Genomic DNA, 17811 nt, shown 5'->3' on the forward strand with positions numbered 1-17811 from the left:
ATCAGCTATAAACAGGTAAGTTTGTGCAATGCTACACTCCCTGCAAGAATGTAAGTTTCTATTAACCAATCGCGATAGAAAACAACATCCTTCCTTATTTAACTGAGCTGTAGCTGCTGAAAGTGAGTGTCTTATCCCTTCTGGTTTTCAAATCTCCCAGTTTGTGAAGTTTTTCTTGCTCAATAAAATATTCATATCAACTAAAGCTCTCTGAATTTTTTTTTTTTGGCCGCACCTCGCTGGCTTGTGGGATCTTAGTACCATGAGCAGATGTCGAGCCCAGCCCCGGCAGTGAAAGCGCTGAGTCCTAACCACTGGACAGGCAGGGAATTCCCTCTGAATTTTCTTTTGACACAGGTAAGCTGTTACAACTAGTTCAAAGAGGACTCCAACAGATTCATTCATAGAGCAGGAGAACTGAAATGAATCTGCAGATGGAGGCAAAACTAGCTTCTTTTTCTGTAGAGCAGGAGAGAAGGAAACTGGACAGGACAAGATTTACATGACTATGGTTGGGATTTATTTAGGATTGCTGTAAGCTGTCTACAATTTACAAAGTTGTAAAATAGTTCCCAGAGAATCAGACTCGGATGACTGAGAGAGGCTGTAGGCTAAACAATGCATAGTTTTCCATTAAAACAAAATTTTCCCTACTACTGTTAGAAATTCTAACCTCAGAGATTCTTATAGTTTAACACCTCTATTCCCAGCCTAATTTTTCTTTATTAAATAAGGTAATAGTTTATGAAAGCTTGTGCACATGGTAGTCATTACACTTTAAGAATTCTGAGCGTATCAAATAAAAACCCAAGGATAATTTCCAATTAGTTACCTAAATTTTATTAAAAGTTCTTACATTTTTTTTTCTCCCCAAGCTATAAAAGCCTGATGATGTTCAAAAGTAGCAACAGCACTATGGGCATAAAATAATTTGAAAAAATTTAAACGAAGTTTTAGGGAACTAAAGCACTATGGCAAATTCTAACTACCATGACTATCAATGTAATATTAGTTCATAATGGGAAAAATGGGCTGTGAGTTGAATATCATTCCTAGTGAACTAAGCTAGGATATCTTTTCTCTTCCACTAAAGAAAGATTTCAAAATCCAAGTCAGAGAGAATGTTCTTTGGGTTATTATTAAGGGATAACAACCTTGAATCCAATCTAATTTGTTTATTTCTTAGAGTAAATCATTGATTAATTCATTCAACAAATATTCATTGATATCCTAATATGGGCTCCACCTTGCACTAATGGGCAGGAAATAAAGCAATAAATAAAATGGACAAAATCCCAGCCTTCAATAAGCATGTGGAGGGGACTTCCCTGGTGGTGCAGTGGCTGAGAATCCACCTGCCAATGCAGGGGACACGGGTACAAGCCCTGGTCTGGGAAGATCCCACATACCACGGAGCAACTGAGCCCGTGTGCCACAACTGCTGAGCCTGCACTTTAGAGCCCGTGAGCCACAACTACTGAGCCCTCGTGCCACAACTACTGAAGCCCACATACCTAGAGCCCATGCACTGCAACAAAGAGTAGCCCCCGCTTGCCACAACTAGAGAAGGCCCGCGCATAGCAATGAAAACCCAACACAGCCCCAAAATAAATAAGTAAATTTATATTAAAAAAAAAAGCATGTGGAAATAAGTCATAGGAGAATGCAAGTTAAAAACCACAATGAGATCCCACCCCACAGCCAGCAGAATGGCTAAAATTGAAATGGCTGACACTACAGTCCATGATGTGCAGCTCTTACACACAGCTGGTAGGAATCTTAAAATGTTATAATCATTTTGGAAAACTGTTCAATAGTTTCTTATAAAGTTAAACATACACCTACCCTATAGTCCAGCAATTCCTCTCTTAGTTATTTACCCCAAAGACATGAAAACATATGCCCACAAGAAGAGTTCTACAAGAATGTTCATAGATGCTTTATAGCTTTATCAATAATGGCCTCAAACTGGAAACAACACAAATGTCAATAATCAGAAAAAGAGGGAAAAAAAATGAATTATGTTCACACAGTGGAATGCTACTGAACAAGAAAAAGGAGCGAAGGACCACTGCAAGCAACAATGTGACTGAATCTCAAAAACATTATGCTGAGCAAAAGAAGCCAGATACAAAAGGGTACAAACTGTATAATTCCATTTGTATGAAACTCCAGAGCAAGTAAAGCTAACCTATGGTGATAGACATCAACACAGTGAGTGGGTGGATGTGTGAGACTGACTGAGAAGGGGCAGAAGGGAACTTCCTGGGGCAATGGGAATGTTCTATGTTTCAATAGGTGTGTGTTACATGGTTACGTGCATTACATTTATCAAAATTCTCATCAGACTGTTCACGTGAGATTTGTGTCTTCAGCGTATGTGAATTAGACCTCAATTAGAGAAAAGGGAAAAAGGGAACAAATTTCTGTCCTCACGGCAAGTCCCTGTCCTCGTGGGAGTTCAACAAGCCAAATAAATGATGAATGTCTATGGAGAAAAACAAAACTGGGGGGCTTCCCTTGTGGCGCAGTGGTTGAGAGTCTGCCTGCCAATGCAGGTGACACGGGTTCCAGCCCTGGTCTGGGAAGATCCCACATGCCGCGAAGCAACTAGGCCCGTGAGCCACAACTACTGAGCTTCCGCATCTGGAGCCTGTGCTCCGCAACAAGAGAAGCCGCGTTAGTGAGAGGCCCACGCACTGCGATGAAGAGTGGCCCCTGCTTGCCGCAACTAGAGAAAGTCCTCGCACAGAAATGAAGACCCTACACAGCCAAAAATAAATATAAAAAAAAATAATAATAATAAATTTAAAAAAACAAAAACAAAGCTGGGAAATTGTTCGCAATTTTAAGTAGGGTGGTCAGACCTCATGGAGATGGTAGCATTTGAGCAAAGACTTAGAGGAGTTGGGGGGTAAAAATCCTCAGCAAAGTACTAGACAACCAAATTCAGCAGCACATTAAAAGGATTATACACCATGACTAAGTGGGATTCACCTCTGGAAGGCAAGGATGATTCAAATACAAAAGTTGATCAGTGTAATCCACCATATTAACAGAGTGAAGGGGAAAACCACACCATCCTCTCTTTGATGCAGAAAAAGCATTTGACAAAAATCAAGGATATGAGGGGTTAGCTGTGCACACGTCTAAGATAAGATCATCCCAGGCTGTTGGTGGAGCAAGTGTGAAGACCCTGAAGCAGGAAACAGCAAGGTGTGTTTACAAAACATCAAGACTGTAGGCGGAGGGAACTCCCTGGCATCCAGTGGTTAGAACTCCGTGCTCTCACTGTGGAGGGCCCGGGTTCAATCCCTGGTGGGGAGAAAAAGATCCCACAAGCCTCGCAGGACAGCAAAAACAAAACAAAAGTTGGTCGAGTGTATTTGAAAAGTCGTCGAAAGGGGAAGGCAGTCGGAGTGGAAGTCAGAGAAGGGGCTGGGCTGGATGTGACGGGAATGGGCAACGGGGTGATGTCAGAGGGTTCCAGGGGAGCATCGACAGGACCTAACTTCCTTTTAAAAGGATCACTTTGGCTTTTTTGTTGCAAATAGACCACAGGGAGCAAGGGCAGAAATCAAGGGGTTGGTTAGGAGACCATCACGATAATCCAGGCTAGAGGTGATAGTGGCTTGTACTAGAGGGAAGTGCTGCAGGTGGTGAAGAGAGGCCAGATTCTGGGTATATTTTGAAGGTAGAGCCTATGGATTTCCTGGGGGGTTAGTTGTGGAGTGTGTGTGTGTGTGTGCGTGTGTGTGTGTGTGAGAGAGAGAGAGAGAGAGAGAGAGAAAGGGAGACAGCCAGAGATGGAGAATGTGTCATGGGTGATACCAAATCTTTCCTAAATTTTAGGCCTTAACTCTTTTTTTCCTTTTTTTTTTTTTTTTTTAAAGAATCAATTTTATTTATTTTTGGCTGCGTTGGGTCTTCGTTGGTGCGCGTGGGCTTTCTCTAGTTGCGGCAAGTGGGGGCTACACTTCGTTGCAGTGCACGGGCTTCTCATGCGGTGGCTTCTCTTGTGGAGCACGGGCTCTAGGCTCACAAGCTTCAGTAGTTGTGGTGCGCGGGCTCTAGAACGCAGGCTCAGTAGTTGTGGCGCTCGGGGCTTAGTTGCTCTGCGGCATGTGGGATCTTCCCGGACCAGGGATTGAACCCGTGTCCCCTGCATTGGCTGGCAAATTCTTAACCACTGCGCCACCAGGGAAGCCCCAGGCCTTAACTTTTATCAGTGCGAAGTATTTCTGCCACATCCTACAACTAAACAAGTATACCAGTGTGTGGTCAAATTGTGGGTGAGAATCTTTGCTCTTTATTATTTTTTATTTTTACCATTTTAGTTCAGATGCACCTAAATTACCACTAGATGGCACTATAGCTTTAGTTGGCTGAGGATTTCACTTCTCAGTGGGCGCGCAATCCTTTCTACAACAAACTGGCCTTAAAGGGCCAGATGCCGGAATTTTTAGGCATGACTTAGTGACCGGTGTTTAAAAGCTTACCTAGGGGGCTTTCGTGGTGGCGCAGTGGTTGAGAGTACGCCAGCCGATGCACGGCACACGGGTTCGTGCCCCCGTCCGGGAAGGTTCCACATGCCGCGGAGCGGCTGGGCCCATGAGCCATGGCCGCTGAGCCTGCGCGTCCGGAGCCTGTGCTCCGCAACGGGAGAGGCCACAACGGTGAGAGGCCTGCGTACCGCAAAAAAAAAAAAAAAAGAATATGTAGATTATGACCTGATGAATGAAGGGGCACAAGACACCCATCCAGGGTCAGGCTGCCTCAGCATCCGAGCTCCCATTTAGGGAAGTAAAGCCCCACAGGTCATTTTGATTGAAGATGCAATTTCAGCACACCCACACAAAGGAAGTAGAATCACAAGATTTATTATTACTTACACACCCCAGAAGCAAGAGGGTACAATGAGCTGGGGGAAGGGAGAGCCGGGTGAGCAGGAGATGGAGAGCAGGGTAGCAAGCACCTGTTACTCATGAGGTAGTTGGGCAGAGGTCACTAACTTTTAGCAGGCTTAACCCAAAGTGGTTATTTTAAAAGGTGCCCCGGGAAACACAAAGCGGGTACTTACTGTGGGTATCTTCGACTCAAGTTTTTTTCTAAATGCTCAGACTCCAGGTGTGAGTGGTGTTTTTATACTGTAAAACGACTAGGCCGCAACTCAGAAAAATGAAATTGTTTTCCCCATCACATGGAAGGAATTGGGTTTCTCATTCACTGATGATGGGAATGGAAAATGACAACCCTTTTGGAGAAGGTTTGCAGTTAATCACACCGCCATGTGATCTAGCCATTTCACTCCTAAGTATTTGCCCAATGGAAAAGAAAGCATATGTCCATACAAAGACATGTGCACAAATATTCAAAGCAGCTTTATTTGTAATAGCAAACAAACAACCCCTCCAGATATTCATCAATAGATAAACGGATAAACACATTTTACATATACATACAGTGGAAAACTACTTAGCAATGAAAAGGAGTGAACAATTGATGCATGAAACGACAGATGAATCTCAAAGTAATCATGTTGAGTGAAAGCAAAGACAAAAGAGAACATACTGTATAACTGCATTTATATAAAAATCTAGAAAATGCAAACTAATCTATAGTGACAGAAAGCAGATCAGCAGCTACCTGGGGATGGAGGGGATGTGGAGGACAGGAGGGAGAGATAACACAGGGCACTGAATACGTTCAGTCTCTTGATTCTGGTGACAATTTCACGAGGGTATACACATAGCAAAACACCAAATTGTACACTTTAAATATGTGAAGTTTATTGTACGTAAGTTATACCTCAATAAAGCTGTTAAAAATAACATTTGGAAATGAGACACTGATATATAATATTTGTTAATTTCCTCCTTTATTTGCTTTCTCTTTCATTTAACAGAATTTATTGAGTGTCTTAACTGTGGCAGAAGGTAAAAGAGGAGTGAGATGGTCTGCCTCTAAGCCCAGTAGAGGAGGCAGGCAGTGACAGTTCTGCATGGCGCTCTTGCTGGATATTGTAAGGAACGGCACCAAGAAATGGAGAAGAGCTTAAACAAGCTTTATTTGGGTACGCTCCCGGGCGAGTTTCACTGGTCCGAGAGAAAGGGGCCAGAGAAGTCGCGCCCGGGTGAGGGTTTGGGCAGAATTTATAGGGGAAGAAGGGAAAGGGGTGTGGTGAATCCGGGAGGGCGCAGAGTATTCCTTATTTGGTGGTCTTTTCGGTATCGTGGCAATATCTGGTGCCGGTTGCATCAGTCTTGGGACCGTTAGTCCCGCCCCTCGAAAGGCGGGAAGGCTGGGCCGGGTGGAAAGTCCCCAGGTCAGTTCCTGGAACTGGGTGGTCCAGAAAGTCCCCAGGTCAGTTCCTGGAACTGGGTGGTCCGGAAAGTTTCAGTCTGATGCAACCTGAGTCTGATTGCGTTCCCCTGCCTCGGGCCAGTTGGCCTTACAGATATATCTATAGGAAGCTAAGAAAATGTCAAGATCAGTGTGTGTGTAGGGGCCATTTCTGAGGGCCTTAACTCTGAGCTGCGTTCTGAAGGGTAAGGAAGCGGTTAGGGTCAGTGAGGAGAGGGTGTATGTGTGGTGGCCCCAGCAACTTTGTCTTAAGCAAGGCATGGAGTGAGAGGACAAGGGCTTGCCACAAGAAAGCAAAGTGTAGAAGAGGGGAGCGTTCTGAAACAAGGCAGGATGGGTAAGTAGGGACTGATTACTGAGAGCTTCGGAAGCTGTGATCAGGAATTCGGCTCTGGTATTGAAGGCATGGGGAGCCAGAGAGGCTTTCAAACAAGGAAGAATGAGATCAGATAGCACGGTCATTCAGGTCAAGTTGATAAAGAAAAAAGGATATCTTTCCCTTAGATTGTCTCTCATTATGGTTAAGCAAGCATATTTAATTGCTCTCCAAGTCCTGCTAATGGCTTTTCCTGAGTCACGTTCAGATGTGTCCAATTCTTTCCATGCCCTCATCAGTGCTTGCTTGGGTTACCACCACATTCTTCAAGGGATGTCTTCTTCAGTCCAACCTCTCTCTTTCATACCAGCAGCTTAAAACGGTTTTCTAAAACTCAAATCTGATCCCCTCACTCTTCGCTGAAAACCTGATCTTCAGCCTCCAGTCTGCATCTTACCAGCACTAACTCCATAGTCCAATAATGATAATCACAGCGTTTACGATATGCCAGGAACTGCGCTAAGCACTTTACTTTTTATCCCATTAAATCCTCCCAATACATTATTATTTCACAGAGGAGAACACTGATACTTAGTGTAGGGGAGGAAAAACTTTCCTTTACCCTGTTATGTTCAGTGTCTGGGATCTGCAAGTTAAACTGACAAAAGACAGATTAACAGGAGAAAAAAAAACAGAGTTTACACATGCAGTGCATAGGCACATGAGAATTCAGTGATGAATAACTCATAGGGGGTGGTTAAAATTTTGTGTTTATATACCTAACTTAGTAGGTGTTGATGAAAAATTAATTAATAGTCAATCTAAAGAAGAAATAGAGGGTTTTTTCCGAGCCAACCTGAGGATTATAACCCTGGAGACAGTCTTTCAGAAAACTCTGAGGACTGTTCCCCTAGTTAGAAGTCGAAAGCACATTTATATACATTTTTGAGACAAAGGATCATTCATCAAAATGACACACTGACATTTTACATAACGTTAACCAGAGATACAAAGTCCAGACCTACATGTAGGAAGGGAGCAGCAGGTCACCATGACCCCTTACAGGATTAAGAAAAGAATGTTATCTTCTAAGGAGTTACATTGCTGGCGTCAGAAGAAGGGGAAAAAATGATCTTTATGGTTGAGCAGACATTCCTGCCTTTGAGGAGGTCTGGTTAATGTATAATGTAGATGCATATTGCACATTAGGAAGAGCCCTGTCAGGAAGGGCATCTGCTATGCTTAAATTCTCTTGTCCTGCCTTAAAAAACATATATTTTATTTCATCATAGGTGATGGGGAAGGAGAGAAAGGGCACTTATGGGAGTGACTTTTTGGAAAGATAAATGTTTTTTTTAGGAGAGTAGATAGGAGATATGATAGCCTTGAGACAATGTCTGTTTGGGTGTGGTGCCCACTTCTCAAGTCCAAGAAGATTAAAGTTGTTCTCAAGGAGGAGTTTTATGACAGTTGAGTTCTTTTGGGAGCGTCAGCATTAGGCAGATAAGAGATTCCAGAAACTCTTTCGCTCAAAATAATTCCTGTGCCACAATGGCATATCCTAATCCCCTTCATTAGGAAGGTTTAATAATGTGCCCAAGGACATACAGCTAATAAGTATAATTAAATAACTTGTTCAAAAAACGCTTAAAAACAAATTTGAGTATGGGGATAAATTTTTTTTACTTGCACTTGCAAGAGTGTCCAGTTATTAGAGAATTGGCTCGTGTACAAAAATGTAGGCACATATTTAAAGGCAAAAATCACAAGGTCAGATGATAGCTCAATTGTTATCAGACAGTTGATGGGTCTGCTTTGTTGCATTTGGGTCAATTTTGATAAAAGCGAGACAGTTCTTTCAATTAAAAAGAACAAAAGGGCGGGACTTCCCTGGCAGTCCAGTGGTTAGGACCAGGCAGCTCCCAATGCAGGGGGCGCCGGTTGCGGAACTAAGATCATCTCGCATGAAAAGTGGCGTGACCAAAACCAAAAAACAAACAAACAAAAAAAACCACCAAACAATAGAAAAGAAAATCCACGTTTGTTTCTCAGGGCTTACAGTCTGTTTCTCTTGGCTTATCTGGTTTATCTTATCTTGTAGGAATGTAAAGCCTTTTTTTGGACTATGGAATGAAAGTTTCAGAAAAAAACATTTCAGCTGCACTATAGAGAATGGGATAGAGGAAGGCAGGATTGCAGAGAGACCAGTAGCAGGAATTCAAGCAAGCAATCATAAGGCAGAGGCAGGAGGGATGGAGAGAAGCAGATCGATTTTAAAACTATCACTGGGATAGAATACAGAAGCTGGTTAAAAACAATAATACTTGATTTCCCTGGTGGCGCAGTGGTTAAGAATCTGCCTGCCAATGCAGGGGACACGGGTTCGAGCCCTGGTCCGCGAAGATCACACATGCCGCAGAGCAACTAAGTGTGTGCGCCACAACTACTGAGCCTGCGAGCCACAACTACTGAAGCGCCCCGTGCCTAGAGCCCCTTCTCTGCAGCAAGAGAAACCACCGCAATGAGAAGCCCGCGCACGGCAACAAAGAGTAGCCCCCCGCTCGCCGCAACGAGAGAAAGCCCATGCGCAGCAACAAGACCGAAGGCAGCCAAAAATAATGTGGCTTGATTGCTCATCCATTAAAAAAAAAAAATCCTTAGACAAATTGATTTTTCAACCGGGGGTGGGGAGTGGGGAGTGGGGGGTGGGCGGCATGCGGGATCTTAGTTCTCTGACCAAGGATGCAACCGCGCCCCCTGCAGTGCAAGCGTGTAGTCTTAACCACTGGACTGCCAGAGAAGTCCCTAGACAAACTGATCTTGAACATCTATTAAGAATTATTACTAGCAAGAGAATCAGTGAGTGTTATTGAAATGAGAAGTTACAGTTGAAAAACAAAAAAGATTGTACGTGTATGAAAATTATTATAAAAGGGATGACATATTATGATTTAATTCCAGTTGAATATAAGCGTCATTAAGGGTTTGTGCTGTGTCTGTTTTGCTCACCGCTCTATGCCCAGTGCCTAGAAATGTGATTGACACGAAGCAGATGATCCACGGCTTCAGAGTGGATTTTTTAGAAATCAGTATTTGACATTCCCTTATTTCCCAAATTAGGTCAGGGCGCCGGCTGATTTCGCACTTCCTGTCCCTTTAAGAAGCCCAGGTGAGGGAGAGAAAGTGCTGCCGGGAAGGAGGGCGGAGCAGGAGGGCGGAGCGGGGACGCAGGGCGGGGGTGGGGGTGCTGGGTGTTGGGGGCCGGCTCTGGGGGGGGAAGTGGGACCGAGCGTGCAGTTGTAAAGAAGGCGCGAAAAGAGGCGCAAAGGCTAGTGACAGACCTGCCCTGTGCTTAGCTTCCCAGGACGGTGTTAGCACAGCCAGGTAAGGAGAAAAGGAGGACTGTGCCTGCCCCTTTAAGACTGACTCCCGTCCTCCTTCGAGGGAAGTTACGTGCTAACACTTTGTAACTTGCCCCTTTAAACCTGTCTTCTCACCGTACCAGTTAATCCAGGTACCAAGTGTCCACCGCATAATCACATATTCATAACGGATGCTTCATTGGTGCTGGCGTGGGCGGGGCATCATCGGTCTGCATGACAGGGTGTCCAAAATCAATCATCTTGTATTTGCTCTGCTTTCTTTTCAAACCTTAGGCTCGTGAGATTCAAGGGCTGACCCGATCCTTCCCTACACGATTAGTCCAATGAGGTCAGGCCGTTAGAGACCCTGAGATTACAAGGGATAAACGTGGGCTGCACCCACTTAAGGTCTGACCTTGGTTCACAGACAATTTTGCCCCTCCTCGTGTCTTGGTATTTTAACTAACTGCCCACGTTTAAAAGTGGGAGTTTATGGGTAAATAGCTGGATTGTTTTGAGAAATTGAAAGATCTGGTCACGTGTCCCCTGGCTGGCTCCTTTGGACTGTTTTGAAATAGTTTCTAGTTTGCCACAGCCCTTCTGTGATCTAACAACCAGCCTGCATCACTCATTTATCACCAGTCTGGCCCTGGGTAGGCATTTGAGTTTGGGGCCCCTACTCTAAGTACTTGGGTGGATGTAAGACTATTTATATATTTATGCAGAACAGATCAGAGGTCCCAAACAACTGGGTGTATAATTTGTGCTTAAACTGCTCTTCCTCATTCTTATTTTTATCAAGGTGTCTTTCTGTTAAGTCCAGGTTTGGTAAAGATGACTCCTCAGAGGTATTTACAGAAAGAGATTTGGGAGTTGATATTCTTTTATTACAATTAAATCCATAGTTTTTTGTTTGTTTTGTTTTTGTTTGTTTTTAGGAAAACACCTGAATCTTGATTACATTGATGTTTTATGCTAGGACTATCTTTATTGAGCAGTCAGTATAATTTGTGTATCTCTAACCACAGTTACAATTTGGTAATCTGCACAATCTTGGCTAGACTTCATAAAGGCAAGAACTGTGTTTGCCCTGATAATTGCTCTATTCCATCACTAGAATCTAAGCTTCCTGAAGATGGGGACTTTGTTTATTTTGTTCACAGTTGCCAAGCACAGTGCCTGCTTAAAGGGAAGTGATTTATTAAATGAATGAAAGAACTTTAAAGGTGTACCTTATTTTATGTAAAAGGCGTGTTCCTGAGGATTCTCTCAAAATCAGATGCTTGTATATTTGTTGTTATAAGTTACTGAAAAGGATTCTGTTGTGGAAAGGCATCTTTTAGAAGATTGGATTTTCCTAAATTAATGCACCAACGCTTTCACCTAAAATGAACTTGCACTTGTGCAGCATCTGCTACAGAGCTAACACTAACATTTTCTTACTATGCAATAGGATTTGGAAGTGTTGGTGAGCCTTGGAGTTTTCAGTATTATTTATGTTTCTAGAGGTCCAGAGATTCCAGTTGAGATCAGTTTGGCAGCCAGACCCTTATTCTTTCCCCAGGAGGAGCAGCTGTTATCAAGAGCAGCACCAACAAACCTGTGCTTTGGGACAGGACCGATGGCCTTGAGCCCAGGTTGGAGAGCGTTTACATCATTTGCCATGAACTGCTGTGGTGTCCTTCGGAAGGCTGTGAGAAGCAGCGGTTTTCCTTTGTTTCCCTGGGGCCACTGCCCCTGGAGGGGAACCGGAAGCTTTTTGGACCCTGAGATGAAAGCTTTCCTGGAGGAGAACACTGAAGTCACCAGCCGTGGTAGCCTCACCCCTGAAATCCAGTTGCGGCTTTTGACCCCCAGATGCAAGTTCTGGTGGGAGAGAGCTGACCTGTGGCCCCACAGTGATCCTTACTGGGCAGTCTACTGGCCAGGAGGCCAAGCCCTGTCTAGGTACGGCCGTAAGTGAAGCGGGAACCTTTAGGGCTCCGCATATCCTTACTCTTTTCAGCCCCTTCCAATGCCTTGTTCTCCCTGCTCCTCACAGAAAACCAGAGTAAAACCCCAAATTCTTTTCTTAATTTAGAGCAGTTTAGGAAAAGTTTTGGGTTGCTTTGTTGCATAGCTTTACCTTCTGCTCCAAGCTTATCAAGGTGTTTCCCGATATATAGCTCTCTCCCCAAGAGAAATCCTAGGTCAGCTATCAAGACCCTAGGTAGCTGGTCATGATCCAGAAATCTCACACTGTTCTCAGGTTCATGGTTCATGATGCATGGCCTGTGCAGAGTTCCTCAGTGGAGCTTAAAGCCCCAGTCCTTCAGGTCGCCTGGTTTAATCCTGTAAATATTGCTCCTTAAACCTTACACTTCCTCCATCACTGCCTCTTCCCAGGCTCCCAAAGGATGAGGGATGTGAGTGATTGGGACATTACTCAGGTGAACTCTGGAGTTGCACCTGCATTAAAATTATTTTTTTTTAAATATTTATTTATTTATTTGGCTGTGCTCGGTCTTAGTTGTGGCATACGGGCTCTTAGTTGCGGCATTGCCTCTGCATTTTTAAGGTTCCCCCTTTCTAACTCCCCATACTGCAAAGGTCTTCTTTAGGACATTTTCTCACACATTCACACAGTGCTTTTTATTAAAACAGCCACTGAAACAAAGGCAAGAATTTATAGCATTTTAATCTAGTCTTTGCTCTTAGACTGGTAAATGATTTAACCTTTTTATGCCTTGAGGTTACAAAACTGAAAGGAAAAGGATAAGGACTTCTCTTTCACAGGAATGGTACGGTCTAGCAGAATTCAGGTTGTATATAGTTTTAAATGCAAAATAAATAAATGCAAACATAGAGCTTTTGGAGAATCCTAAATTCTGGAAAGCTTTCCAATATCTAACAAGTCCAATATTCTGGCTGTTGTGTTGCCAAATTTTCAAGCTTTATTTACTTATATCATTAAAAAGAATACATTTTAAGTGATATCTATGCAAGTTGTTATTTATCAGCTCCAAATATAAGTGCCATCAAATTCCTTAAGAGACTTGTCTGAATCAGAGGTCACAAATAGGTGATCCACAGATGTGTTTTCTTTGGCCTTTACTTGTAAACTTAAAAAAAAATCAGTTGCTAACATTTAAAACTTGAGGGATTGCATGTAAAAATTTATTTCGATTTGGAAAAAAAGAATCTCTGGGGAATTCCCAGGTGGTCCAGTGGTTAGGACTCGGCGCTTTCACTGCCTGGCCTGAGTTCAATCCCTGGTCGGGGAACTAAGACGGCACAAGCCACGAGGCAGGGCCAAAAAAAAGAATATCTGATAACACTGGATTTAAATCTCTGATAACACCCCATTTCTGTGGGGCAACAATTAGCTCAAGATGGGTAACAGGTGCCCCTTTTGACAGGGTACTACATCCCCACCTTGCCATAGTTCCTTAGTCTTTTTTTGGCTTGCTGGATCTTAGTTCCCTGATGGGCCCTCAGCAGTGAAAGCGTGGAATGCTATCCACTGGACCGCCAGGGAATTCCCTCTGCTCTTCTTTATTATTACAATACTAAGGTCGAGTGTCAGTTGACATTTATTATTTCAGTGTTTTCCCATTCATCTTCACTTGCTTGGTAATTACTAGCCCAGGTCCAAATTCTTTGGTTGAACTGGACTTTGATTGTACCTTACCAGAGAGGTCATTATAAAACAGTTCAAGCAGTAGGTAAAACCACTCTCTGTTGAACAATGAAAAGGAGACTGTGAATTTTGCATCTAGCTTACTAAGTCCTGGTTTTAGCAGTATTTTGTCAGTCTGTGTTTTTGGTGCTTAGTAGTTTCTAGATTATATAAGTGCTCAATACTTCTAAAAAGTTGACTTGAAGAGCATGATTAGTCAGTTGTATGGAACTGCTGCTCTTCACACCTGCCAAAGAGAAAGACCAAAATGACTAGGTCCTCTCTCTGCCACCTCTGCCCAGCTCTTAAGATTGGCATTTTATCTCATTCGAGTCAGGCCAGACTTGCCAATGTTGGACCAAATTCTTCTAAGTTTCACTATTTCTTTGTCCAGTCAATCCAAAGAAATATTTTTGTACACCTCTTATTGACCTTCTTCTATCTTAGATAATGTTTTCCCTTTTCTTTCTAATTTAGGTATCTTTTGGATAATCCTGACGTTGTCAGAGGAAAATCTGTGTTAGATATTGGGAGTGGATGTGGAGCTACAGCTATCGCTGCTAAGATGAGTGGAGCTTTAACGATCTTGGCCAATGACATAGACCCTAGTAAGAATTTCACATTTTAAAATATTTGAAGCTCATCTTTTTCTCTTCCAGGATAAATATCTACAGATCCCTCAACCCATCATAGCCTAGCCCATTTCCATGTGAATCTTATAATCTGATATTGTGAACTTACTCTCAGTGGGACATTATCTGTGGGAATCCTCTGAGGCCTGAGTTGATGGTGCATTTTTCACAGGAGGACTTCCATTTGTGTCTGGCACATATACCAAAGTGATTCCAACCTGGGAGCACTTAACTGTTGGTCATTGCTGGGCTAGGCATTTCCTGAAATATGTAGGTAGTGTTTATTTGACCAAAACCCAAGTGAAGATAGGCCAGTGTCTTTGAGGGAGATTTTATTCCATTCGAACCCAAGTTGAGACAGGTAAGGTTTAATTTTATCTGATTTTCTTCTAGTCTTCCCTTTCACTGAGGATCTAGCCCTTGAGGAGCTTTATTGTATATGGGGTCTCAGGTCCAACTTGTCATCCTGCTGCACAAGGCTTGTAGATCAGCAAATGTTCCTTAAAACCTCAACATTTCCAGGTGTTTGGTATTGTTTTGTTTTCAGGATATTCATATATTTGAGAATTGCAGGAAATAGCTTATATTGGCATATACTTTAGGCTTCTTTACCTAAAAAAACAACTTTCAACAGAATGGGGAAAAAAACATATTGTTGGAGATTTTCTAGATTATTTAAATTAATTAATAGGGAATTAAAACTTAGCATATACCAATTCACTATGTGCTTTTTTAAAGTTGCAGGAATGGCTATTACACTAAACTGTGAGTTGAACCAACTGAATCCTTTTCCCATTTTAACCAAAAACATGCTGGATTTGGAACAAGAAAAGTGGGACCTTGTTGTGCTTGGAGATATGTTTTATGATGAAGACCTTGCAGACAGTCTACATCAATGGCTGAAAAATTGCTTTTGGGTCTACAGAACTCGAGTACTGATTGGTGACCCTGGGCGACCCCAGTTCAGTGGACATAGCATTCAGCATCAACTGCACAAAGTAGCAGAATATTCACTTCCAGAGCCCACTAGGCAGGAGAACAACGGACTGACAACAAGCACGGTGTGGGAATTTCAGCCTTGAGCTGTTGCAGTACCTCCAATATGGATATAGCTATGTTTGGGTTTAACCCTAAAGACTGTCCAGTTCAAAGAAGGAAATTTGTGTTAAATGGCAAATCTTGTTTCCAAAATATAAAGGTTGAAGTTTTGTCACCCTTTGTCATGTAACTTGTTCTGCAGTAAGCCAAATATAGAAATCTCTATCTGTAATTTTTTTCTAGTTTTACTGCTATAGGAATATAATTATAGAAGGCAATATCCACATGTAATTCAAGTAGCTGAGAGGAATTAGATATTTTAGCAGAGTCTCTTTCTATAGTTGAGGACAACTGTGATGTATCTTTGAATTAAACAAAATAAAAAATACAGAAGAATACTATATTTTAAAAAAATTATCTGTTAAGATCAGAGATGCAGTTGGTATGGTACAGAATACAGTAAGTCCCCTACATACGAACCTTCAAGTTGTGAATTTTCAAAGATATTAAAGTGCCCCTGGATGCCAGCTGTTGTACTGTACTACCGTACTTTTCAAGGTACTCTACTGTAAGATTAAAAATGTTTTATTTTTTGTATGTTTTCTATGATTATTTGTGTGAAAAGTATTATAAACCTATTACAGTAGAGTACTGTATAGTTGATTGTGTTAGTTGGGTACCTAGGCTAACTTTGTTGGACCTACGAACCCACTCTCGTAATGGAACTCGTTCATATGTAGGGGACTTACTGTACATGGGCTTCGGAGTGAGGCCACTCTGTCACTTTCTAGTTGGGATTTTGGGCTAGTTAAGCTCTCTGAGCTTTCATTTCTTCACCTATGAAATAGTAATAAAATTTAATAAACTGCACCTCAAAGGGTTATTATAATAAAGTATAAAGTGTGTAATATAGGATAAGTACATAATAGGGCATCAATTAAGAAACACAGATAAAGATTTTAGAATTTCCTACATACTCAGTACTGTGATACCTTATGATGCCTCTTTATGGTTTACTAAGGTCAGTTAGAAATTGGTTATGCCACCACTACATGCCCCAGCTTGTCAGGATCTTATATATCAATAAGAACATTAGGACATAAATGAAAAACAATGTGAAGAATGTGTACAGTATACACTAGTTATGTAAAAAAGATGTATGTATATACCTACCTATGAATGTATGTGTAAAGAATGCATATTTACTTGTAGTAGATATAGAATATCCCTGGAAAGAACTGGTAACAGTGGTTGTCTTCTGAGAGGGTACCAGGTGGCTGGTGGATGAGGGTGGTAGGGAGACCTAGTTCTTACTTTTGGGTCTTGTAATTTCGTACTGATTACATGTATTATATTTCCTATTCTCCAATTTAAAACAAAACGTGACCACGATATATGTTACAGGTATAAAACGCAGCCTTGCGAATGTACCATTGACGCTTGTACAACCTGGGCGTTAGGGGTGCTGACTACCCCACCCACCCCCTGGAGTTGAAAATCTATGTATAACTTTACAGTCCGCATCCAAGTTTCTGCATCCGGGGATGGATCGTGTAGTAATGTAGTATTTATTGAAACAAACCAAACAAAAACACATATAAGTGCAGTTCAAACCCGTGTTGTTCAAGGGTCAGCTGTACTCTCGTGTTCTCATATACTGCTTAGGAATTGTTTATGACACTTGCATTTTATGTTTTCTAACAATACACACATGCCAGTGGGATTAGGATACCAGGGAGACATGATCAGAGCTACAGTCATTCAAAAGAAATGTAGAGAAAGCAGTTAAGGGCAGGTTGTTGCTTAGGCAGGAAAACAATATCATTAGGTGGGAGTTTTGGAGCTGGGTCACAGAGGATCTTGTGATTCTTGGACTCTGGAAGTCAGAGTTTATTACAACCCAATGAATCAACTCTTGTTGTATCCAATTTCCATCGGTCTACTGGGGCTTAATTATAAACTCAAAATTTTGATTCAGCATTGGTTAAAATCAATGGAAATGATAGGCTACAGTGGCACTGGATGGCATTTGAGAGGAAAGAGTTTTGTTGACATATTCTTTGAAAATTCAGGATAGTCTGCTGGGTATTGTCCTTCTCAGCAAGATAAGACAGAGAAAATTAAAGGAAATTATACTCTGGAGCACTGTTGGAAATCAGCTTGAAGAGGCCAAGAGTAGATTTAATTTTAAATATCTACATGGGACTTCCCCGGTGGTCCAGTGGTTGACAATCTGCCTTCCAATCCCTGGTTGAGGAACTAGGATCTCATATGCCGCAGGGCAGCTAAGCCCACGCATCACAACTAGAGAGAAGCCCAAGCGCCACAATGAAAAGCCTGAGCGCCGCAACAAAAGATCCCGCGTGCCGCAACTGAGACCCAACACAGCCAGAAATAAATATCTACAACACTGTTTCTGTTATCCTTTCTTAAGTATTTATG

General features: G+C 42.3%; 1 protein-coding gene across 1 annotated transcript; it reads left to right on the forward strand.

Annotated features, from left to right (window-relative positions):
• Window positions 1-10000: 10000 nt before the first annotated feature.
• On the forward strand, window positions 10001-15881 carry ETFBKMT (electron transfer flavoprotein subunit beta lysine methyltransferase). Its single transcript, XM_029206197.1, has 4 exons — window positions 10001-10063; window positions 11606-11988; window positions 14177-14307; window positions 15070-15881. Exons 2-4 carry the CDS (start codon window positions 11663-11665, stop codon window positions 15411-15413), a joined length of 801 nt encoding a protein of 266 aa, XP_029062030.1. The 5' UTR covers window positions 10001-10063; window positions 11606-11662; the 3' UTR covers window positions 15414-15881.
• The last annotated feature ends 1930 nt before the right edge of the window (window positions 15882-17811 follow it).

This window comes from Monodon monoceros, unplaced genomic scaffold, assembly GCF_005190385.1.
Source record: "Monodon monoceros isolate NGI ecotype Baffin Bay Population unplaced genomic scaffold, NGI_Narwhal_1 Super_Scaffold_6, whole genome shotgun sequence".
NCBI classification, from domain to species: domain Eukaryota; kingdom Metazoa; phylum Chordata; class Mammalia; order Artiodactyla; family Monodontidae; genus Monodon; species Monodon monoceros.

What these genes read in the sequence shown, in the direction of transcription:
- ETFBKMT (XM_029206197.1), top strand. Translation starts at nt 11,663, where the DNA reads ATGGCCTTGAGCCCAGGTTGGAGAGCGTTTACATCATTTGCCATGAAC. An exon ending in GGAGGCCAAGCCCTGTCTAG is followed by an intron (nt 11,989 to 14,176) that starts GTACGGCCGTAA and finishes TTTCTAATTTAG; the next exon opens with GTATCTTTTGGATAATCCTG. An exon ending in GGCCAATGACATAGACCCTA is followed by an intron (nt 14,308 to 15,069) that starts GTAAGAATTTCA and finishes GCTTTTTTAAAG; the next exon opens with TTGCAGGAATGGCTATTACA.